This window comes from Peromyscus eremicus, chromosome 8a (genome assembly GCF_949786415.1).
Source record: "Peromyscus eremicus chromosome 8a, PerEre_H2_v1, whole genome shotgun sequence".
Taxonomy (NCBI): domain Eukaryota; kingdom Metazoa; phylum Chordata; class Mammalia; order Rodentia; family Cricetidae; genus Peromyscus; species Peromyscus eremicus.
Window position 1 is genome coordinate 103810398 of NC_081423.1, and position 26021 is coordinate 103836418.

Sequence of the window (26021 nt, forward strand, 5' to 3'; positions counted from 1 at the left end):
CTCCAAGGTCAAGAGGCTGTATGTAGTGGTAGCTTTCTTGCCAGCGGAGTCCTGAGGCAGCATGAATATCACCTTGAAAGGGGCAGAGAGCAGAGTATGTGATATGTCTCCTCCTTGTAAAACCCAGAGGATCCAGTCTTGGTCTCCATCCTGCTGACCTCATCTAATCCTCATCACGTCTCATATCTCTCAATCCCAGATATAGACAATGCATGCTCCATAATGCCTCACACTGGGTTGAGCCTGTGGGCATTGTTGAAACCATATGTTTGGGTGCTTCTAAGGGGCAATTTGCCTGCAGGGTGCATAGAGCTCTTGCTGTTCAATGTGGTTTGGAAGGCATAGGCAGCCGTGTCTAGGAATGTTGGTGTCAGCCATCCAGTTGTGACCATTTGTGTGCTGCCAGTTTTCATCCTGTAGCACCATTGTCTTTGCATTTTGTTGATCCCACGTGATCCCAGCAGGCCAAAGACATTATTCTCCAAGGCACTAGAGGCTCAGGGCACACCATCGAAGGACATTTGTTAAGGCTGGGGCTATAATGCTTGCTGTCTTAGAGGTCACATAAATCTGTTGTATCCTCTAGGAACCTTGAGCTTCCTGCTGTCTGTGAGGCTCACTCACACAAGTAAACAAGTGAGTGAACAGTGGTAGGGTGTCACATGACATGGTCTGTGCCCATGCCTGTGCATGTAGAGGCCAGAAAACAACTTTGGGTATCATCATCAGGAATTCTGTCCACCACCTTTAAGACAGGGTCTCCTGCTGGCCCTGTGTTCAGCCATTAGGCTAGACTGGCTGAGTAGCAGTACCGGGGATCCTCCTATCTACGTCCCCAGCACTGGGATGTTTATCATGCACCACCTCACTGACATTTTTATGAGGGATCTCATGCAAGACAAGCAGTTTACTGAGTGAGTTATTTTCCTAGCCCTTGCATATTTCATTTTAATTAATCATTTTCCATTTTTTTTACAGTGCACTGGTCATTGCCGCCATATTTGACCGAAACGTGAACTGCAGAAGAGCAGCCTCTGTAAGTTTCATTGTCCCCAGTACATTCCTTTCCTGGAGGTGGGGGTGTAACTATTACTGATGTCCTATATGTGGGCCTCTATCTCCCTGGAAAACCCACTCCCCGTGGAAGCAAAGGCGATCAGATGAAAGAACTGAGTAGAGCAGTCACCATGGTAGCACTTGTAGGGCATTTACTGTGGGATTCTTGGGGAAGTCAGGGTTCAAGGCCTCCATCCAGTGCTGCTGAGAGAGCCACAGCCAGCTGTGGTGAAATATCTTGAACAAGTACAGGTGAACAGGTTTCTGTTCAGTAACCAGACCAATTTCAGGGTAGCTCAAGCTCTGCTGAGGAGGAGAAATTTATCCTGTGACTGTAACCCAAATGACATGGCAGGTTAGGACACTGGAGGTTTTGTGCTCTCGGAGGAGCTGTTACTAAGCTGTGGTTAGCTCTGTTTTCTTGACCACATTGGAGTGGATCTCCCTGGGTGGGCTTTGGCCTAACAGCTGCCTGTGGGCCTTGTGTTTTGAGCTCAGTTACCCACGTCCCCTGAGATCCAGCTTTTGGGATGGGTTTGGGTAGACTGTATACCAGTAGAGGTGTTGGCTAGGGCCATTGATGAGACCTGAGTGTCATGAATCACAAGGGGAGAGACTGAGATGTTTTCTTAGGGTTGCCTGCATGGGGATGTTGCAGCTATAGCTGATTGCACACGTAGCTGACTGCTGTGATTAGTGACCGAGTGCTGTGGGAGGCTGCAACTGAGAGGACCTCAGATGATGATTCCAGGCTCTGTCAGGAGTGTTGTGATGCCTTAGCAGTCTGTGGCTGAGTCTTCCTCTCATAGACAGGCCAACAGTTGAACACATTTGAGGTGCTCAGAAACATAGGGAAGCCTCTGAGAACTGTAGGGTGAAACTTGCTGCTGGCTGTGAGGTTGTGGAGTTGGGAGTTCCCATGGTTTGAGCACAGAGGCTCTGCATCCTTGTCTCAGCTGGTCATAGAGACAGACTGTGAGTGATACACTACTGCAACTGCTTTGAGACTGAGGGAAAGGACAGGGGTGCTGGTACACAGGTGGGGTTTGATAGTACCAACAAGATTTCCAAAATATGAGAGGACTGTGGTTGAGTTGGCAATGTTGCCGAGGTATCCTGTGAGGATAGAAGCCAGGCCTCAGAGTGGGATGGAGAGGAGACTCCTATAGTCAGATAGAAGCATAGAACTGGGGAAAAGGGAGGATTAGCCTGCTCTGCATGTGGGCTGAGAAGTTCTTTCCTATAGTTACTTTAATTTTATTCATGTTTTAAAATCATGAACAGTTATTTGATTTTGAGGTAATCAAGTGGTCTTTGGCTTGTGTTCTGTTATGTGGTATACTGTGTGGTTTCTTTTCAGACTTTGAAATAACCTTTCAGTTTTAGTCTAGTTTTCACTTGTGAACAGTCCCTTCTTTATTTTGGGCTCAATTTGTCAGTGTTCTCAGGAGTAGAATTTCTGAATCTGATCTTGAGGGTTATTAGTCTTTTGTTTAGGTGTTTTTCTCTGCAGTTTAACTGAAGATGAACTAACATTATCGAGGGTGTAGAAGTATTTCTCTTTTATTTTATACCATAGTTTTTAAAAGATTGATGTTTTTCTACTTGAATTATTTGGCAGTATTTGCCTAAGAACCTATCTAGGCAATTTTTTGTTTTGTTTTTGGAAAAATTTCCACTGTTTTCTGTTGTTTTTATTTAATTGCCCAGCTTTCTTGTTTCTCAAGTCTTCTGTGTTGTTAAGTGAAGTGACTTGATGTTATCGAAGGCTTCAACTGATTTCATCTTCTCTATCACAGTGGTCCCTGTCTTGTTCAGTTGCCTGTCACAAGTGATGGAGTTTGTCTGTTACTTGGCTGCTGGCCTCTGGCTGCTGCAGTAGATATGCACTCAGGCCCTGCGTGCCTAGTTCCTGTATATCCATTGCTGCCTCAGCCACCTGTTTGGCATGGTAGCCAGAGTATTGGGTACTCATATGTGAAGACCTACGATGGAGGGCTTAGAAAGCCTAGCTGTTCCAGTCTGAATTGTAGGATCTCAGCCAAGGGGCCATACTTCATTCTTCTGAGGTGACTTTTGAGGTCTTGATGTTGACTCTTTGCCTATATCTGCACTGAGAAGCAGCCAGGATGCAAGCACCCTGCCCAGAGTCCTTTAAAACTGTCAGCAGCCCCAGAGGGGCTCCATTTTGTCTGCAGTGTTAGTAGGAACCCAGTGATTTCTTGGGAGGTCTTAGCAGTCTTGCTCTCATAGTTAACCAATAGGCAGTAACTGTAAGTCTGATATATAATAAAAATTTATACTAAATGTGTACTAACATTTTTATGTCTTCTTTGTTGTTTTTTGTAACCTAAGACATATTTATGGAAAACAGTAATAAAATTAAAGCCCTGTGACTTTATGTGACCCGGGATGAAGTGAAATAAAACTCTATAAATTTTTTTTTTTTAACATGAAATTAAAATCCTATTAAACTGGAAGAAATTCTTTGTGTTCCTTTTAAGTTCAGCACTGTTTACATAGTAGACTATAGGATTTAAATGCAGGAAGAAGATGAGGGAGGCCTCCATCTGAGGCTCATTTGAAGACATAAGGGCTGAGTGAACTAAGAGCATTTTGCCAGGAAGCTGCTTCTTCAGGCAGCTGCTTCTTTATGTGGACTCTCCAGCCTCTTGGCTGATACCTTTCCACGGTTTCTCTTTCTGGGTGTGTGAGATGTCTGTTTACCTGGCCAGAATCCAGGAGGTGTGAGCAGTGAAGTGCCTGGAAGTTGCCAGTTCTGTGGCCTTACCTTTCAGCTGTTGGTGGTTGACCCATCCCCTCCTCTGGGTCCCTTGTCTGGTGGCCACAGTGCTTCTAAGATAATAGGACCATTGTTTTGGATCCTCATTAGCGCTTCATGTTGCCGGCCCTTTCTGGTGGTCAGCATTCGGGCTGGACAGTGGAGTCCTGGCATTGCTTGGTGGAAAGGATTAGTTATATGCTGCTAACTCTTCCAGGTTTTGCATACTAGATGGTATCCTGCAGGCTAGATGTGCTGAAAAGGCCTGTTCCTCTCTTGTGGAAAGCCTGGGATGAGGAATGGAGAGGAGATGAGCAGGGGGGAGGGGGGGCAGTAGTCACAAGCTTTCAATTATTTCACTCAGTATTTCATTTGATGTTTCATTCTAATTCTTGTATTTTTTTGCCTTTCATTTTGACATTATTGAGATTCACATAGAGTTATGAGAATATAGTAAAGTCTGTTTACCCTTTCCCTTGCTCTCTGCTGGGTAACATCATAGGTTATATCCACCAACTCAGTAATCTTAGTTAGGACTCTTAGTTGTATGTGTCCTGTGTGCATGGTTAGCTCTGTATGGCCGCATCTCATACATATCTCTGAGTCCCCTACAGTTAAGGCACACAGTAGTCATCACCACAGAGGTGATGACTTACATGATCCTTGTAAACATGGCTGCTTCTCTCTTAACTGCTAGCAACCATCAGTCTACTTTCCAACTTTGTAGTGCTGTTATATTGCTGAAGTAACAGTCTTTGGGACTGGTTTTCTCACTGAGTGTATGTTGGGAAGTCCTTGGTCATTGCCTTCTACTGTAAGTGGTTGTTCTCTAACTGAGCCTTGGTTTTACCTGTAAAAGGGCATCTGGGTTGCTGCTGGCTCAGGATTATTATGAGAACTTTCATACAGATTTTGTGTGGGCATAGTTTCTGTTTCTTAGGCTGTATGCCTAGATTATAGTTTCTGGGTCCCGTTTTCCATGCTACTAACTGTTCCCCAGGGTGACTGTCCTGTAAATGGGGAGGACAAAGATGTGTCCTCCCCATCTTTGATGAGTTGTGGCAGGGGTTACCTGGTTTCTTCCTAGTCACTGTTCTGTTTTAGTTTTGCTGATGTGTGTGTCTGTGGTTTTAGTTTCCTTTTCTCTGATGATGCTGAGTCTGTTTGGGGTGTTCATTTGCTGTCTGTGTCCTTCTGAGTAAGATGTGTCTCTTCAAGTCTTACTCATTGTCTAATTAGATGGTTAGTTTTTATTGTTGAGTTTTGGGAGTTCTTTATGCATTCTAGATATTTGTCCCTTATATTGGATATGTGTGTTGCAAATCCTCAATCTATGGTGGTTTTCATTCTTCTAACAGCATCTCCATAGACAGGAGTCTTCTATTTGAGTGAGGTTTCAGTCTTATTTATTTCCTTGGTGTGTGCTTTCAGTATCAAGGCTGCTAACCATTTGACCCTGTTCCCAGCATTCTTCTGTTTTCTGTCTGTGCTGATAGCATATTCTGTAGTGATGTCCATGTGGTCGGTCTTCATATTGTGTAGGTGATCCCCTAACCTCTTAATTTTCGAGATTGTTTCAATATAAATCTTGTATTAGTTTTTACCTTGTTTGAAGATGTCCCTGCTTATATTTAAGATGACATTGTATCTCTTTATACCACCTTTCTTCAGTGTTTCTTTCTTTCTTTAAAAATTGACTGCAAGGACCAGGCAGTGGTGGGGATCACCTTTAGTCCCAGCACTCGGGAGGCAGAGGCAGGTGGATCTCTTGAGTACGAGGCCAGCCTGGTCTACAGAGTGGGTTCCAGGACAGCCAGGGCTACACAGAGAAACCCTGTCTTGAGAAGACAAAAACCAAAAAACCAAAAACAAAACAAAACAAGGTAAAAAGAATTGACTGTAAGGAGCTGGAGCAATAGTTGCTCTTCCAGAGAACCCATCTGATTCTCAGGGATCCAACTTCTGACATCTGTGGGCACTAGGTATGTATGTGATACACATATATACAGGCAGATAAAACACTCAGATATGCAAAAAAAAGTAACTCTTAAAGCGGGGCAGTATGCAAAAGTTACAAAATGGTAAGCAGCAAAAAGCATCTCATTTCTCCCATTTTAGAAGCATGTGAGAGCCACCTGAGGGCGGGTCACCTAGTGTATCTGCCCTATCGTGAGGCTCTGTCCTGGAGATGCTTCATATTTCTGTGCTGGTGCTTACCAGTCCTGTGGGATTCATGCATAGATCCTGGGGTCCTGTGGCTCAGTCTGTTCTCTTTTGTACATCTGTGCGTGCTCTCAGCCCCTTAACACGAGTTGGGATGTCTGCTTGGGTAAGGGGTGTTCTTCTGCCACCACTGCCTCCCCCACGCCAGTTCTCACCTCTGCTTGCTAGGATAGTGCGTGTCATGTGATTGTGTGTAGCTTTGCTCCAGTTCTACATGCAGCTTGTGCCTACACCTGCCTCTAATCCTGGTTGGAACTCAACTTTGGATGCTTTGGGGAAGTTTGAAACTCCACTGGGTAATAAACTGGGCATGAGGTTTCATTGTCACTTTGTTCAGACAGTCCTATGTAGGACAGTGTGAGAGACAGGAACAGTTGTCACTAAGGAAAGAAGAGTCATCTGTACCAGGTTTACCTAGAAGTACTTAATTTTGTTCAAGTTCACATGGGACATTTTTAGCCCCGATTCTGTGCCTGGCGTGTAGGACTCAGGTAGTTCAGAGAGTTGGTTGGAGACAGGTGTGTGCCCTCTAGGAGGCAGCTCTGAGGTGTTGGGGATGGTGGCGAGTTGTGATTACAGAGTCCCTCCACATGTTTTAGGAGTTGGTTTCTACTTACTGACCTGCATAGTTTGTTCTCAGAGTTCTATTCTGGGACCCTCATTGGGGTGTTAGTGTGAAAATATATTTCCAGTGAAAGGCCACTCTCATATTGTATTTGATTTTATAAATAGAATTCTTAAACTGTGGTTTTAAAGAGGACTAGGACATAAAAACAGTGACAAACCACCCTCAGGGCTCTGGTCAGCCAACAAAGGACTTTTATTTAAAAAGTAAAGCCATGGGTCATTTACACTGTACTGTGTTTGTTTTGAATTTATCTTCTGATGTTTAGCAGAAGCAAACCTCACTCACCTGCTCTGTTTGTTCTTTTTGCTCCTTAGGCTGCCTTCCAGGAGAACGTGGGGAGACAGGTATGGCCACTTTTATAAATCTTTATTTCTGAAACTTCCTGTAGGCTTAGAGGTGGGAATCTTGACAGCTTTGGTTTCATGTCTTGTACTGTTGGGTGTGGGTACTGAGTGAGCCTCACCTCAGAGCAAGCTAATAAACATGGCAATTCTGATCCCAGACCCACCATAATGTGACCAGGGAGTACTGATTCCCTGTGCCTTTTGGGAGACCCTGCATGAATGTTTTATGCAGGTTAGGATCTTGCCTCACCCTGTATGATGTGGGCTGAATATGTGTTAGGCACCAAGCGTCTTATCCTGGTGAGAGAGTCCTTGGATCCTATAGGTCTTGGCCCTTCCCTAGCTTGTGATTTATTTGGAGGCCTCACCTTCCAAAAGCCTTGACCCCACACCTGCTTTTGATGTTCACTGGTGGTATAGCTGTGCTTGGGGCTGGACACCCATCACAGGCCTTGAAAGTAGGGTTTAGATTCATTCAGGTGTAAGATTCTGGCACAATGGAGTGTATGGTCAGTTTAGAAGGAGGCTGGAGAGGGGCTAGAGCACTGGTTCTCAACCTATGGATCATGACCCCTTGAGAGTTGTTGGATAACCCTTTCACTGGGCTTTCCTAAGACCATTAGAAAACACAGATATTTACATTACAGTTCGTAACAGTAGCAAACTTGAAGTAGCAATGAAAATAATTTTATGGTTGGGGTCACCACAACATGTATTAAAGGGTTGCAGCATTAAGAAGGTTGAGATCTACTGGGTTAGGGACTGGGAAAAGTGGCAGCTACCAAGATGAGTCTGGACAGGGAGGAGAGTCCTTGAGAGAAACCAGCTAAGAACGATTGCTCTAGGGTTTCATGATAGAAGGTGGTTTGGGTGCTTGTTAATGTTACAGGTGAAGAAGGCAGAAGGATGGCCTAGTCCTACAATAGTGTGCAGAATAGCCTGTATGTGAAGGATGATGGGGTAGAGAGGTATAGACCAAGATGGATGTGCTCTGGGTGAGAGAAGCTATGGATGACTTGGGGGGTGGGGCAAGAATATTATCAGCAGCCACATGTTTGTAGTAGAGAATGCTGGGGGTAGTCCAGGAAGTAACAGGGCTGCCTAGTAACTGGAGGTGGGGTTGGGGGAGGGACACCTGACTTCTTCCCTTGGGTTGGTCTGCTGGAGATGTAGGTCTTGAACACCAGAATTGATTAGATCCTGCCTGCCTGCCTCCATCCTGGCTAAGACCCCCAAGAAGCTAGTTGAGTGGGCTCTCCAATAAGTAGGTGTGTGTGTGTGTGTGTGTGTGTGTGTGTGTGTGTGTGTGTGTGTGTGTTGTAGTTGCTGTGTCTATGACCAGCATGAGGTAACAGCCATACCTGGGCTCCCCTTACCTGCCCAGTCATGTGCTGTAGTATGAATCCTAATTGGTCTTATTAATAAAAACCTGGAGTTAGATATCAGGGTGAAAGCTGAAAGATCAGTGAAGCAGAGCAGCCAGCTACTAGTTCTTACTTCTATGAAATCCTCAGCCTGAAAGAGCCCTCAGCTCCCGTCTCCTCTTGCCTTATATTCCTCTCTCTGTCCAGCCATATCACTTCCTGTTCCCACCTCCCTAGTACTGGGATTAAAGGCATGAGAGCCACCACTGCCTGGCTGTTTCTCTTTTAGACTTGATGAATCTTGTGTAGACCAGGGTGGCCTTGAACTCAGACAGATCCATCTGCCTCTGCCTCCCAAGTGCTGGGATTAAAGGTGTGTGCCACCACTGCCTGGCCTCTATGGCTAACTAATGGCTGGTTTTGCCCTCTGATCTTTAGGCAGCTTTATTTGTTAAAGCATACACAAAATATCACCACATTTCCCCTTTTTGTCTAAAATAAAAAAGATTATAACTAGTATAAGAAAAACTATATATAATAAGTATAATATATACAGGCAATAAATACATCAACAATGTCTAGTCCATTTGCATTTGACCAATTCAGAGAAAATACTCTATTTTCTATCTTACCTTGGTGAGTCTAAAGTTTTGTACCTAATTCACTTTCTATCCTAACTTGCATTACCATCTTTGGGTGGTGTGGGTACTGCTGAGCAGTTTAGACCTGCCCATCCTCACTGGTAACAGCCAAACCTGGGCTCCACTTGCCTGCCCAGTCATGTGCTGTTGTCTTCATGTGAATCAGGCTGCAGTGGTACCTTTGCCTGGGCTGTGGGCTTCTCTCTCATTGTTATGTGTGAGTCTGGGGTCTACTTGATAAATAATTACATAATCCAAAGCATTTTGTTAAAGCACAAAGTTTTACTTCTGCAGGAAGGTGCAAAGCCACTTCTTTCTTTCTTTCTTTCTTTCTTTCTTTCTTTCTTTCTTTCTTTCTTTCTTTCTTTCTCTCTCTCTCTCTCTCTCTCTCTCTCTCTCTCTCTCTCTCTCTCTTCCTCCCTTCCTCCCTCCCTCCCTCCCTCCCTCCCTCCCTCCCTCCCTTCCTTTCTTCCTTCCTTTTTTTGTGACAGGGTTTCTCCATGTAGCTCTGGCTGTTCTGGAACTCTCTCTGTAGACCAGGCTGGCCTTGAACTCATAGAGATTCACCTGCCTTTGCCTCTAGAGTGCTGGGATCAAAGGCATGCATCACCACCACCCACTGCAAAGCCACTCTTAATCTAGCAAGCACACCCATTAGGGGTCCTGCTCTGATTTTAACCCCAAGGCAAGGGGTTTTGTGCCTCACAGACTGAGTGGTTAGAGCTTGGCCTCATATTACTTGATTGGCTAATTTAAAATGGACCAGCATTTTGCTAGGGAGAATGAAATTTGAACATATATCTTGACTTTAAGAATATGATAATCTGGGGCTCAAGAGATGGCTCTTCACTTAAGAGCATTGGCTGCTCTTCCGGAGGACCCTGGTTCAATTCCCAGCACCCACATAGCAGCTCACAACTGTCTCTAACTCCAGTTCCAGAGGATCTGACATCCTTACACAGACATACATGCAGGAAAAACACCATAAAAATAAAGAAATATTTAAAACATTAAAAAAAAAAAGAGTAAGCTAATCTGGAGGGATTCTAGCCAAATGGTGTCTTTACTAATTTCTTTAAACATAGAATTTTCTCTGTCTTCTTTTAACTCTGATAGAAAAGACATTTGCATTTCTCACACCATCAAACAGGAATATGATAAGAGCACACAAAGTATGCACCATGGCAGAACCAGGAGCCACACACTCCAGTCACTCTACTCCAGCTCAACCCCTGAATGACTTGGTGGTTCTTAAGACACCTCAGTTCATCATTTTCCTCACAGGCAGAGGGTTGGGGCACCCTTTCTAGTGTTCTCAGGAGGGCTGTTTGCTGGGTAGTGTTTGAAAAGTTGTGAGATTTTATGGTGATATTTTATTTGTACTGAAATGTGATTTTATTTGCATGTTAATAAATAAAGTTGCCTGGGGGTCAGAGCTAATAGCAAGCCATAGCAGAGCTGGGCGTTGGTGGCGCACGACTTTAATCCCAGCTCTTGGGAGGCAGAGCTAGGTGGATCTCTGTGTGTTCAAGGATACAGCCAGCATGGAGACACACGCCTTTAATCTCAATACCAACCATAGAAGACCTGGAGGTCTGTACAGACGGGCAGTGACGAGGAGGTCATGTGGTTGGGCTTACAACCAATGAGAAGGCAGAACAGAAAGTCTATATAAAGACAAACACACAGGAAGTAGGTATCTTGGCTGAAGAGAATAGCTACAGGAGTGAAGGGTAAGGCTCTTAGCTCTGACCTCTTGGGCTATCATCTTTGCATTGGCTCTGTGTTTCTTATTTAATAAGACGGTTACTTCTACAAGATTTTAATGACCAGGCTCCAGGATTATCTTGTGAAATGGTGAAGGCATTGAGGATGACAGTGAAGGTGGGCTGCATGGAGGAGTTGCTTCCTCTGCTGGCTACGCTTTCCAGCCCCTGGCTGGTAATAGTGACTTTTCCTCTCACTCTGTGCCTGGGGTAGCCCTAAGGGCAGAGGCCAGGGAACAGAAGGCTGGCAGACCTCACATGTTTTAGTTAGGCCTGGGTTTTTAGCTCTTCTGGATTCCAGATGGGTGGTACATCCCACCATGTTCTCAGACTAATTGGCATTATTTATATGTAACCTGAAGACTAAACTTCTGTTTTTGACATTGTCTCCATAGTAATAAATAGCCTGAATTCCATGTAGAACTTCAGACTCAAATTGTAAATTTCTTTATTTTGTGTCCGTTTCTTTGGATCTGGTCACATACATGCATATGCTAGTAGATGCACCTCTGATACTATTTTGAGCTGGCTGTGCAGAGGGGTAACACCTCGTGTTTGAGTAGATTCCTTCCTGTGTAAGATACAGGGGTGTGGCAGGAAGGAGCTGGTGGTAGAGTGCCTGTCACTTTTCTTGGCTTTTGCTTGTCATTCTTGTGCCAGCTTTGTGCACAGATAGGGGACTCATCTGCTACTGGGATGGAGCCACCTCTGGGCCAATAGCTAAGGCTTTCTACATTTGGCTACAACTTTCTACATTTATATTTTTAAAGGAAATTTGTTTATAAAGTTTCTAGATTGTAATTTTTTTTTTAACCATAAGTGATAGGGAATACCAATAATGTGATGATGGGACTCCACTATGAATATTCTTTATGGGTGAGGATGGAGGGGCCTGCCTCTTGTTTTTGAGTTTGGGAACTGATGGCTGCTTTCCTTGATGCTCTTAGAGGCCGGCTATTAGCCCTGAGAGTGATTATTTCTATTAGCCTCATCCATGGCAGCTAGTGAGGTGTGGGCCCTAGTCTAGGTTTCAAGCCAGACAGGAGCTTGCCTGCCTTCCATTGGCTTTCCTGCTCTAACAGGCTCTGGAATTGAGGGCTATGCTGTTGTCTTTGTGACCAGAAAGGGGGACCAAGCTCTCAGAGTAACCATTTCAGCACTGTTGAGACCCAGGGTCTTTTTAAAGGAGGAGTTTTACAACATTTGCAGTTGAAACAGTTGGGTTTGAAGAATGAGTGGTACTGTGTGCAGCATCTGGCCAGGCAGGCAGGATGAACACTGACACACTAGTGGGACATTCCACGAGCCATGGGGCTCAGCTTCAGCTGCCCTGTTGTGTGCATGTGATCAGTGATTTCAGATGCTGTTTCTCACCTTTTCTGTTTTCTTCACTTTTACTTTTTTCAGGGTACTTTCCCTCATGGAATTGATATTTTGACTACAGCAGACTATTTTGCAGTTGGTAACATATCTAACTGTTTCCTGGTTATAAGGTAAGTTTTAATGTGTGTAACAGAACTGTAATAGTCTTTTTGACTTGGGTGTCAAACATCAGCTTCTACCATTTCCTTTTTCATTATTCTTCATTATACTGTAGTCTGCTTGGTGTAAATATAACATGTTGTAGAAAGAAAAAATTGAAGTGAACAGTTACTGAAACTGTTCTCATACCAACTTTATACTCCATGGTACATGCCGTAGAGGATACCTGCTCACACTTCAATGTGGTGACTAGAGAGCTTCACATCTCCCCTGGTCATTAGTCTTCTCCTTGTTGTCATTCTGGGTTGGTGCTGTTCTGTGCAGGCCTCGGTGCCATACAGGGATTAGCCACAAGCACAGCTATGTATGTCCTGTGTGACAGCGTTCCCACCAGGTGTCACAAATGGATCGGTCTTTCAAATGACATTTTTGATTCGAAATAACTGTGTATGTGTATCTTTTTGTTTCAATAAAAAAATACATCAAATTATTTTTACTTGTATAACTTAAGGACTAGGGAGTAGTACTAATGTGAAAAAGGTACTTCATGAAGTAGTTTTGTTACTGTGAATTAGGAGAAACCTGCCAAGTACATTTTTTAAAAAAGTTCCTGACTATTTTATACCCTGGGGGTAGATTTCCTAATAGCCCTGCCATGCAGACCATGCAGAATTTACACTTCTCCATAACCAGCCTTGACAGACTTTAAAAAAACAAACAACTAAACTAAAAACAAAAAAGTGACCAACCACTTTCCCAGGAAGCATGTGACCAAAGGTGACCTCGCCTGCATGCCACTACCCCTCAGCCCAGCACTTCATGTCTCTGTCCATGTGTTCTTTGTTCTCTGATTATTAGTGCTGGAATATTGTATGTCAGGTTCTGTGACCTTTATTTTGGAGTTTCTTAGGTAAAATAACTGGTAGTTAAATTGGGTTTTGGAAAATTCTACTTATTGCTAAGGTTTCCACACCAGTGTAAAACTTAAACATATTATTATATCCATTCTGTAAAAATACATGAGAACATGACCTGGCTCTAGGGTGTTCCTTCTCCAGTACAATGGGCTGTGTGATGCTCTGGTCTAAGTAGCAGATCAGCTGTTGCCTTATGAAGACAGTCCAGTAGCAGGCTTACCACATCCTAGCATCACAGGGCCTCTGACCAGGGGCTTATCTTCTTGACTGGTATTTCTCTCTCAGCCTGGATACTGGAGGGCAGGATCTCTGTCTGGACTTCATGTGAATGGACCACAGTGCTTTGTCTACCATGTAATTTCATAGGAATCTGGATGAGTTATCACTGGCAGTCCCTGTGAACATACCAAAATCTGTCCCATTAACTGGTTGAGAAACATAGGTGTATGTAATTTACTCTGTGACCACTGGATAAGGGTGTTTTTCTGCCTGGCCATTTTCCCAGTAACCATCTGCCTGCTTGCCTCTTGCTTATTTTCTTTGTTGCTGATGTCAGTTTCTTAACATCTCCAGCCTTGAGCACCATTTTAAAAATTGTCACCTTTTTTCCCTAGTAGTTTGTTTTCCAGGAATCTCATATGCTTGTGTCCTCTAAGTCACTGAAAGCAAGATGGCCTGAAGGTAGAGTGCCTCCATCTGCCTAAACCATCATTTCTGTTCCTTTTCTCATAGTGATGGTTGACCTAAGTCTGCCTTTTACTCATCCCTCATCAGCTTCAAACATGTCTCACCTTCTGGCCTTCCTCATATCCCTGGCTGCCTGCATGTGGCAAGCCCTGATCCCCATTTATGCTTTGTCCTGCCATCCTGGCATCTGACATCTTCCTTAGATTATGCTACCTCACTCCTTTCTCTTCCTGTGCCTTTGCCTCAGTCTCCCTTCTCCCACCTTCTGGTGGACTCCTCTTGGTTAGTATTTGGGCTTCCAGTACCTGGCATGCTACATATAGGTTCATTACTGCCTAGGGCCAAGGTTCAGGCTTATCTTCGGTAAGGTCACAGCTAGTTGGTGGCAGAGCTGGAATTGGCCTTTGGTGGTATGGAACCCACACTCTCAAGCTCGTTGGTGAGCCTTCACACCTTGATTTGTACTTTCAGCCTTGTAACTTTGATCAGTTTTGCTGGCACCCCATCGTATGTCCCTCATTATTGTACAGTGTAGCGAGTGCAGACAGTGTACCCACCCAGGACACCTACACTTTCACTGGGGTGCAGAGGGCTCCCACTGTCTCTGATTTGTTCTGCCTGGCTCCAAGTGCTGGTGCTTTGCGTTTTGTCTAGATTAGTATTGCTTGAAGAGTGTGCTTTTCCTTGTCTGAGTTCTTCCACTGAACACTGTGATTACCTGTTGTAGGTGCCTCTGTATTGTGATTTCTGTGCTGCTATGATGCTATACAGCTGGCCTGCCAGGATGCCTTGTTGATCAGCAGTTAGGCATTTTTGAGGTTTTTATTCTGATGAATAAGGCACTCATTTAGAAATCTTTATGTGTATTTTAACTTTCTTATGCAAAGACATGAGAATTTGTGGAGATTTAGCTTTGTATGAACTGTGAATGTATGGTTTTGGCCTCTCCATACCTTCCTGAGATTGGTTGCAGCCAGTCTTTGCACATCTTACCATTCACAGCATTTCATCTTTGCTAATGACCTGTGCTGGATATATTTCCATGTGCTTATTGGATTTTTATTTCTCTTTTTTATTGATGTTTCTAGGCAAATGTAGGCTAGTTTTTTTTATTTTGGTTTTGTTTTCCTTATATATTTTTTAGTGCAAACTGTTTGCCAACTGTGCCTTTTTTTCTGTACATCTCTTTTAATAGCCTTATTGATGTGTAGTTAACACATGTTATATGCATACAAAGTATAGAGCTTGCTAAGTCTGACAGAGGAGGACATTTAAACTGTCAGATGGGTAGCAGGTTTGTAAACATACTTGTCATCTGCTAAATTATTCTGTTATAGATTGCTTTTCACCTTTGTCTATTTCTTTCCCTTAGCATGATTATTTTGCAATTCATTCATTTTATGTGTTGTGTCAAGAAGTTCAGGAGACAAGACTCAGTGGTTAAGAATATTGCTGCTCTTGCAGAGGATCTGCATTCGGGTCTCAATGCCTATGCCAGAAGGCTCACAGCTGCCTGTAACTCTAGCTACAGGAGATCCAGCACCCTTTTCTGGCCTCCTCAGGGACCCACACACATGTAGCATGTGCTAACACAGATTGTAACACATATACATAACTAAACATAATAAAAACAGATCCTGTGCACCAGACCAGTCTGTTGAGTCTGCCTGACCCTTAGCCTACCCACACTATATCTAACCTCTAGGCCTAGCCTGGGTCAGACATCCTATGCTCTGATCCAGTCTGGTGAGTTCCTTGGACCCTAGCTCACCTACACCTTCCCCGCCCACAGACCTAGCCTGGGTTGCACATCTCGTGTGCTGACCCAGTCTGTCGAGTTCTTGAAACTCTGCTTGCCTGTGCTGTCCCCACCCTAAGACTTAGACTCAGTCATTCAGCCTGTGTGCTTGCCTGCCTGGATGACTGCTTTACTCTGGGCCACCATACCACCCTCACATTCCTCAGCATAGATAGTGTAAATCAGCCCACACACTACCCCAGGCAGATCCTGCATGCCTTTGTGTTTATTTCTGAATTGAAATCCCCTCTGTTGCTCTAGTCCACCACCAAGATCCACCAGTTCTATAGAAATGAGAATTACCAAGGTGAACCCAAGGATACAAGATTTAAAAGAACAGTCATGAATGTCATCAGAGAGTCCAAGGAATTTAAAGACAACATGAACAAACAACTCAGTTAACTAAAGAGAATAGTGGCCTGAATGATGCCCAAAAAAACACAAACCTATGACAGAAGGAAATATAGACCGTTCAGGACTGGAAACTGAATTCAGTAAAAAGATAGAAATACTGAAGAGAGCTCAAGCTGAAATGAAGATGGAATTGAAAAACTCAGTAACTCAATTAGAAAACCCAGAGGGACTCTGTCTCGAAGAAGAAAAAAAAAAAAAAAAAAAAAAAAAAACAAACCCAGAGGAAAACCTTGCAAGTAGAAGATAGAATGTTGGGACTTGAAGATAAAATAGAGGAATTAGACCACACAGGCAAAGAATATGAAGAAATTAAAAAAAATTATTATTATTTTATTTATTATTATTTTATTTATTTATTTTTTGAGACAGGGTTTTTCTGTGTAGTCTTGGCTGTCCTAGAACTTGCTCTGTAGACCAGGCAGTTCTCAAATTCAGAGATCCTCCTGCTTCTGCCTCCTGAGTGCTGGGATTAAAGACATGTACCACCACACCAGGCTATAAGATTTTTTTGTTTGTTTGTTTTGTTTTTCAAGACAGGGTTTCTCTGTTTCTCTGTGTAGCTTTGGAACCTATCCTGGAACTCACTCTGTAGCCCAGGCTGGCCTCAAACTTACAGAGATCCGCCTGACTCTGCCTCCTGAGTGCTGGGATTAAAGGCATGTGCTACCACGCCTGGCAGCTTTTCTTTAATTCCTTTTCACAAGTTGGAAATGTAGCTGGTTGGTTTCTTGCCCTGTGGTTGCCACTTTCCTTGTTCCATTTCTTAAGCTGTTTATCTCCTTGAACACAGGACTTGGCTCAATTCTACCTCCTGGTGCTCCTTTTCTCTTCAACTTATACATTTTTTTTTTTTTCTTTGCTCAGCTTCCTTCTTTTCACATGTATCTTCATTACAGTTAGAACATGACAGAGTCTATACTAGGCTGTTTTGAGATTTCCTCTGCCAACGGAATTAATCCAAATCTCTTCACTTTATCCTCAGACTCTTTGGACAAGAGCAAAAAACAGCTACATTCTTCACCAAAATATTGTAAGAATGATCTCTAGGCAAATACTAAAATTCTTCTCCTCTAAATCATTTTGAGCCAGGCCCCCACAGTTCAGATCTTCCATGCTTCTACTAGTATCGCCCATTAAGCAGTACTTAAAGCATTCTACTGCTTTCCTAACCCAAACTCCCAAAGTCCATATTCCTCCAAACAAAAGCATGGTCAGGCCTATCACAGCAATATCCCAGTCCCTGGTACCAACTTCTGTCTTAGTTAGGGCTTCTATTGCTATGAAGAGACACCATGACCACAGCAACTCTTACAAAGAAAAACTTTAATGGAGCCACTTACTGTTTCAGAGATTTAGTCTATTATCATCATGACAGGACATGGCAGAGTGTAGGCAGACATGGTGCTGGAGAAGGAGCCGAGAGTTCTGCATCTTGAGCCAAAGGCAACAGGAAGTGAACTTTGTTACTGGGTGTAGCTTAAGCATAGGAGACCTCAAAGCCCACCCCCATAGTGACACACTTCCTCCAACAAGGCCATACCTACTCCAACAAAGCCACACCTCCTAAAAGTGCCACTCCCTATTGGGGCCATTTTCTTTCAAACCACCACAAGTCAAAAAACAAAAACAAACCAAAAAAAAAAAAAAAACCCCAAAAAACCAAAAACAAAAAAACAAAACCAAAAAAACAAACAAACAAACAAAAAAACCCAAAAAACAAACAAAAAAACCAACCCAATTTAGAAAAATGGGTCATGGATCTGAACAGAGTTCTTAAAAGAAGAAATAAAATGACTAAGAGATATTTTAATAGAAATATAGCTGGGCAGTGATGGCTCAGGCCTTTAATCCCAGCACTTGGGAGGTAGAGGTAGGTGGATCTGTGTGAGTTTGAGGCCAGCCTGGTCTACAGAGCAAGTTTCAGGACAGGCTCCAAAGCTACACAGAGAAGCCCTGTCTCGAAACCAGTATATATGTAGTAAGTGTTCACTATCTTTAGCAATTATGGAAATACAAACTAAAACTACTTTGACAGTTCATCTAACCCCAGTGACAATGGCTAAGATCAAGAAAACAGTTGACAACAAATGCTGAGAAGGATGTGGGGAAAGGGGAATTCTCATTTACTGTTCATGAGATTGCAAACTGGTGCAGTCACTCTGAAAATCTGTGTGGAAAATTCTCAAGAAGCTAAAAGGTCTACCATATGACCCAGCTATACCACTCTTTGGTATATACCTGAAGGCTTCTTCTCCTATCCCACCGAGATAGTTGCTCAGCTATGTTCATTGCCACACTATTCACAATAGCTAGGAAATGGAAACAACCTTTCAGCTGATGGACAATGGAAATGTGGTACATGTACACATTGGAATTCTGTTTAGCTATAAAGAAAAATGAAACCATGAAATTTGTAGGTAAATGGATAGAACTAGAAAATATTGTACCAAGTGAGGTAACCTAGTCCCAGAAAGACAAGTGCTGTAAGTTCTCACACATTTGTGGATTCTCATTCCTAGTCCTTTGATGTGAGTATATGACCTGGGAGTTACCTAAGAAACCAGAAAAGTAAAGAGAGACTGTGGTCAGGAGGAGTATAGAAGGCTCTCCAGAGAGGGGTATTGCTGTGGGATGTTCTGTATGGCAAATGTGTTGCTAATTAGTCAATAAATAAAACACTGATTGGCCATTGGCTAGGCAGGAAGTGTAGGCGGGGCAAGGAGGAGAATAAAGCTGGGAAGTGGAAGGCTGAGTCAGAGAGACACTGCCAGCCGCCACCATGACAAACAGCATGTGAAGATGCCGGTAAGCCACGAGCCATGTGGCAAGATATAGATTAATAGAAATGGATTAATTTAAGCTATAAGAACAGTTAGCAAGAAGCCTGCCCACGGCCATACAGTTTGTAACCAATATAAGTCTCTGTGTTTACTTGGTTGGGTCTGAGCGGCTGTGGGACTGGCAGGTGATAGAGATTTGTCCTGACTGTAGGCCAGGCAGGAAAACTCAAGCTACAGGGTATATTAAGTCACAGGGGAAAATAGGGAAAATGTGGGGAGGACTTTACCTGGTGAGGGGTGGGGAGGACAATTTACCAAGAGAAGGGATAAATAACACAAAGGATGATTGAAAAATCCACAGGGAAACATTTTATGTTAACCTAAAAATACATATATACTATAGAAGTGTATGTGCATATATACACAAATAATTTAAATGAAGTTATACTACTTGGTGGTGATGCCACCTCCAAGAGCCATAGACTATGTCAGTTACTTTTCTGTTGCTGTGACACAACACCATACCCAAGACAACACTCAGAAGAAAGAGATTATTTGGGCTTATGGTTCCAGAGGGATAAGACTGTCATGGCAGCAAGCAGCAGGTGTGGTGGTGGCGTTCACATCTCAGCTATGAATAAGAATCAGAGTGAACTGCAAGTGGGTGAGGCCTTTTACTCTTAGAGCCTACCCCAGTGACATACTTCCTCCAGCAAGGCTATACTACCCTAAACTGTCCAAAACAGCACTGCCACCTGGGCCCAGTTGTTCAAGTGCCTGAGACTATAGGGAACAGTTCTCATCAGACCACCTTATTAGTTAACAAAGACCCCAGTGCCAGGAGTGGGAAACCTCCTTTTGAGTTATTGGTCAGGAAAGTTATAGTAGAATCCCAAAATTAAATTATTGCTGCTGCCTTTGGTTACCTTCCAGAACTTGAAGGTAAGACCTTATTGCTGAAGCTACAACACATTTAAGACAAGGGACTTGGAGGAATTGAGCTGGAACTAACCTGAAATAATCCTTCCCGAGGACTAGCTTTCATAGTATGTGAAGGTGCTATGCAAGCTGCCATGGCAGAAAAGCAATTAATAGTTCTATTCAGCTGAAAAGTCTATGGACTTTTCACCACAACAATGATCAGCACAGCAGAATATACTCAGGGGTACAGTAGTGGCACTTATTTCTTGGGGGTAATGAACAGTAATATAATTGGACTTAAGGCCTATTCAAAAGGAGGTACTATATACACATCTGATACTGTAAACCTCATCAGCTTACCCATGGCTGGTGAGGTCATGACCCCTAAACGAGAACCTACAGCTGCTGTTTTTCTGAACCAGTATAATTTCCAGCTGCTTTATAAATACCTGTCCTTATATCCACAGATAAATGTAGTTCTCATCCCAAATCTTTTTGCAGCAGAGAGTCCATCACAGAAATCCACAACTGGTAAAAATGTAGAGAACAACTGACCATTGGTACCCATTCTCAGGAGATTTATCTGCAACACAACTCATACACCTAAGGCTCAAGAAACATCATGGAAGAGGAGGTGGAAGGATTGTAAGAGCCAGAGGACCAGAACATCTTCTATGATACAATGTCTTCTATAGATGACAGAGAACTGTATCTATGAAAGCTTAACAATATGGTTGCCTAAACAAGACCTGCACCATGGCAACACCAGTTCACATTCCAGTGTAGATGGGGAAATCTCACAAAGCTGCATCTCTAGATGAAGTGCTATGGGGCAGTTGATGGCTGCTGACAGGAAGAATCAGTCCTTTCCAGGGACAAGCCCCCCTAGGTTATCCAACCCCAAATGGTCAGCCTTAAGCATATTAAATGAACACACACTAAATGAAGCCAGCAACACTAAATGGACTTAGCAGGTTATATTTATTTATACCTACCCACTAATAGTTGAAGAGGTCATGAAACTAAGAAAATCAGAGGGTGGACAGAAGGAGTTGGGGGGAGAGGGTGGAATGAAAAGATGTAAATATAGTACTTATGTATGTAATTCTAAAAAAAAGTTCAAAAAAGCCAAATCAAATAGAATAAAAATAAAACTTTAAAACAACAACAACAAAAAAGCCAAGTTTGATGATGCATGCCTTCAATCCTAGTGCTTGGGAAGCAGGCTGATCTTTGTGATTTTGAGACCAGCCTAGGCCAAAAGCAAGTTCTGTTCCAGTCAGAGGTACATAGTAAGATCCAGGCTTCAAACAACAAGCCCATTCCTTTGTCCTGTTGCGTGCCTGTGGCATGGATAAATAAGCAGTCTACTTCTCCATCAGCTGCATGTGCATGGGGTGCTGCTCCCAACCACAGTCCTGGGTATGCTACTGAGCTGTGTGAATGGTCTGGACGAATGCTCTCCTGACTTGAGTAGCTGCAGATGCAGGGAATATTGGGTCATCTGGTAGGTAGCTTTTACTTTTGAAAGAATGACCAAACTGTTTTTGAATGTAATTGTTTTAGTTTCCATTCTCAAGGGCAGTATATGAAAGTTCTGGCTTCTCCATGTTATTTTTAATCTTTAAGCAATGCATAAAATAATGGCTTAAGAGAGTTTTATACATACGTGTCATTGTACTGATTATATTTGCCCCTTTCTCCAGCTCCTAATATTATGTCTTTCAGTGTGTTTATTGCTGGATTCCAGGAATACACCAAGCCGATGATTGACCACTTGGTCTCCATGAAAATTAACCATTGGGATGGGTAGGTTTTGTGTTTTTGTGACTCTCTGAAAATTCCTTTTTTTTTCCCCCCAACAGGAGAAGTTCAGTTGAGCTTATAAGTTCATGAATGTATTTTCTCATTGTAGACAAACTATTTTAAAATAATTATTTCTGAGAAGTAATGAAAATTCCAGTCTCTCTATGTGGCATGCTTGTTAATGGTCTATCTGTCTAGTTTCATTTCTGGAGCTGTTGGTCAGGCAATTCTGAGATGTAATTATTCCTGAATACCCTTGTAATATGTAATAGGGAAGCTATGCCTGAGGACAGGGCAGTCCAGACAGCTGGAATAGCCTGGTCTTCCCGGTCATTTGACCCTGCCTCCATACTGATTCTGCTCTGCCTAGGTATCTTATATATTGTCACCCAAGAACCAAGCAGACTTTAGTGGTAGTTCTCCTAATTACAGTGGCAGCTTTGAGGCCATCTTGGTATTTCATAAGTAGTTAAATGTGTCTTCAAAGAAGAAAGGCAAGTGTATAACTTAGATGTGAGCACTGTTAGTGTTCTGCTACCATTTCTAGGTAGGCCTGGTCAGCCAACACAGGGCAAATGCTGGGGGAATTAGTAGTATAACCCTGGTGCCCCTTCCAAATCCCAGTGTCAGAGTGGGTCTTTGTGGTTGAAAGGCCCACTCTGACACCAGGGACCAAAGCTTTCAAGTATTTGTTGGCTGCTGCTGTGCTTGTGTAGCTGTGTGCAGCCTGCGTTGGACTCTGGAGTGAGGAGCCTCTGGCTCAAGCCTCCATGTTGCTCACTTGGGCTAGCTGTGACAACCTAACAGGAACTCCCACCTTTCCTTCAGGAGCTTATGTGCCAGGTATGCAGGCACATGGGATATTAAATCTCTTATTGGGAGAAGAGCACCTAGACTTGCCCAGCCAGAGGTTAATTAAATTGCCTTTCATACTAGTTTACCAGACATTGTGAATATGCAATCCATGAGTTAGACTAAGGTTTTGAACTTTTGAAATCTTTGATTGATTTTCTAATTCTGTCGGTTCTTTCCTGTGTTTTGAGTGGGGCTTTCATTTTAGATGCATGTATACCTCTAATTTTTCATCTTCCTGATATATTTATCATTTTGAAATGTTTCTTTGTTTCATAGATTTCTTAAAGTGTAACATGATATTGAATCTGTGTGCATGGGCTATCAATCAGCTTTTTCTTTAAAGGGACAGATAGTTAATACCTTAGGTCTCTTGTCTCATATATACATATATACATACATATATATATATTTTTTTTCTTTTATATGACCCTTAAAAATGTAAAAATGATCCTTAACTTAGAGCCTTACAAAAGAAGCTTTGGGCAGTTTTTGACCTGCTGACCACAAATCATCATTTTCTTATAGCAAGTGTCAGAATTCTTTTCCTTTTTAGTTGAGTAACATTCCATTGTCTGTATCTACCATATTTTGCTTATTTATTCACCTGTTGATAGATCCTTGGGTGTTTCCATCTCAAGGCTGTTGTGAATAATGTCAATATGAGTGTGACTATGCAAACCACTCTACTAACAGCTCCTGTTACTTCTCAGGGCCATCCGAGAACTGTCTGCAAAGGCACTGCACAACCTGACCCCACAAGTACCTGAGTACATAACCACTCACGGTAGGTGTGCATACCACTTCCTGCAGCACTCATACAGGTGCACTTGTGTGCATATGTGTGCACATACACAGCAGAAAGATGTTCTGTTCTCATAGTAGATGAAGATAATGTCCTATGTCTGTTGCTGAAGAGTAAGTCATAGGCTAAATCAGGATAGAGTATGAAGACAAATGCAGTGTGTTTGTCCAGTGGCAGCTTTGGGTGGCATTAGGCATAGGTACCATCCACAAAACAAGGAATCTATGGGGGGTTGCATTGTATAGGTTAAAAATGATGGGGATTCCAGGGGCCCATTTTAGTCATCAGTGCCTCTAGATTGGTATGTACTTAGAATTTGGAGCTGTCCTGCTTTCTCCTCCCTAAACACCAGAGGCTGAGGTTTTCTGCTCTCATTGGGAAAGAATAAAGAGTGGAAGTGCCTGTTACCTTTTATGGTTGTGTGGCCTTCGATCTACCTGCTCTCTTTAGGTAGATGTGCAGATGGGAAAATCTGCAAATATGACCTTTTTCAGCTGTCCCTCACTGGGTATCTGGGGGCCTGTAGGCGTGTACTGATTTATATGCTGTGTCCTAGCACATTGCCCTGGTTGCTCAGGAGGGAGCTCTGCCCACCAGAAACAGTGGTGGTGACCCTGACCAACACCAGAGGAAATACTTCTAAGTAATGAGTTGTCCATGTGTGTCCTTCAACTTGACTACTGCAGTATTCCCAACACTATTGTTGATGACACTGAGCCCAGATCTACACACTAGACATGGCGCCATCCTCTCCTGCGCAGAGGTCACCTATGCCCTGTACAAGCTGGCTTCACAGAGTAACAGGTAGGAGATGTCATCTGGGAAGCTAGGTAACAATAGTGATTTTGGGTTTGAGAATAGCTTGTCTGCTCTGATTGTCGATCATGTGTTTTTAGGGTTCCATTTTATGTTGAGGTGGTCAGTGGTTAGGACTACTCTCCTCTTTTCAGGGAAGGACTGCTGGTTAGCATTTGGTTTTCCAAGGATTCAGACAACAAGAGCAATGACACCTGTTTAGAGGTGGCGCTGAGCAGTTCATTTGTCACTCTGTGTGTGAATGTGTATCTGTATGTGTGCATGCTGTGTGCATGTGTGCACTTGTGTGCCACAGAACACGTGTAGGTCAGAAGAAGCCTTGGGCATCTTCCTCATGCTCCACCTTGTTTAAGACAGTGTCAGTCTTGCTGCCCACCAAGCTAGCTGCCCTGTGAGCTTCAGATGTTTCCCGTCTTCCTGGGAGTACATACAAATGCACCACTGTGTCAGGCTTTTACCTGGGTTCTGAGGATCTGAACTCGGGTTGTTTGGCTTGTGTGACAAGGTATTTTCTTAATGAGTCATCTCTTCAGTCCCCATTTGTTACTTTAATAATTTAAACTACTTGAAAGTGTAAGTTAGGGCTGTGCTATGGTGGTGTACTCCTTTAATCCCAGCACTTGGGAGGCAGAGGCAGGCAGATTTCTGAGTTCAAGGTCAGCTTGGTCTACAGAGCAAGTTCCAGGACAGCCAGAGATACATGTAGAAACTCTGTCTGGAAAAAATCCAAAAAGCAAAAAAAAGGAAAAACAAAAGGTAAGTTTGGAAGTTTCCCTTAGGCATATCCCGCCCCCCCCTTTCTGCATCTGTAGTATAACTACAAAGCAAGAAGTCAGGACCATGCACAATGGTACATTCCAAGAGCTGTGTAATTTCCTTACATCACTGTGTGATTGACTCCTCAAAAATAAGATCTTATAGACACAGTGCCATCTATGACTTGCCTTTAGGTTCAAGCTTGAAATTTGTGCTTAAGTCATTTCCTGTTGTGTTAGGTGACTCCTTTGGGTTAAGGGGACAGCAGATGGGTACATGAACCTCATTCCTACCTATCAGCCCCAAGGAGGCTTTGTTGTCCCTTGGACCCCAGAACCCAGCTCACAGACTATATGGGTGGAAAGGACACCTTGCTTTCCTTGGTTATTGCTGTGGGATGGTCTGTATGTCAAGTGTGTTGCTGATTGGTCAGTAAATAAATCACTGATTGGCCATTGGCTAGGCAGGAAGTATAGGCGGGACAAGGAGAAGAATTCTGGGAAGTGGAAGGCTGAGAGGGAGACACTGACAGCCGCCATGATGAGAAACAGCTTGTGAAGATGCCGGTAAGCCACGAGCTATGTGGCAAGGTATAGATTAATGGAAATGGATTAATTTAAGCTATAAGAACAGTTAGCAAGAAGCCTGCCACGGCCATACAGTTTGAAAGCAACATAAGTCTCTGTGTTTACTTGGTCGGGTCTGAGGGACTGTGGGGCTGGCAGGTGAGAGAAGTTTGTCCTGACTGTGGGCCAGGCAGGAAAACTCCAGCTACAGGTTATGGTAAAAGGCACTTGGGCCATGACATTTCTCAGCAGTGCACTGTGATATTATGGTACATTTGAGATCCATTCCCAAGCTGTTGGGTTTATACGTGGCCCAGGGTGTTAGGCTCTACATGGTTCTACTAAACACATAAGGGATTTCAGACCTCCAGGGCATTGGGGCTCTGTGTGGCTCTGCCTAGTTAGTACCTAGCAGACTAGATCTCTAGTGAGCTAGAGTTACCACATAGCTCTTCCTAGCAAGTAATAGATATCAGATCCCCAGGGTGTTGTGACTGTGCATAGTTATGCCTAAAACATAGGAGGTTATAGCTCCATAAGTAATTGACACTGCATAGCTCTGCCTGGCACATGCCATATCTCAGAAGAAAGCAGATGTTTAGTGTGAATTGTGATTT

The 26021-nt window shown here is 43.3% G+C and overlaps 1 protein-coding gene across 1 annotated transcript in view; it reads left to right on the top strand.

Moving 5' to 3' along the window:
• Tbcd (tubulin folding cofactor D) overlaps window positions 1-26021 on the top strand; it is a 173988-nt gene that overhangs the window by 105982 nt on the left and 41985 nt on the right. Inside the window, exons 15-20 of the mRNA XM_059272344.1 lie at window positions 979-1036; window positions 7004-7033; window positions 12212-12297; window positions 21532-21612; window positions 23175-23248; window positions 23953-24070. Coding sequence (XP_059128327.1) covers window positions 979-1036; window positions 7004-7033; window positions 12212-12297; window positions 21532-21612; window positions 23175-23248; window positions 23953-24070 — 447 coding nt within the window. The remainder of the gene's footprint in view (window positions 1-978; window positions 1037-7003; window positions 7034-12211; window positions 12298-21531; window positions 21613-23174; window positions 23249-23952; window positions 24071-26021) is intronic.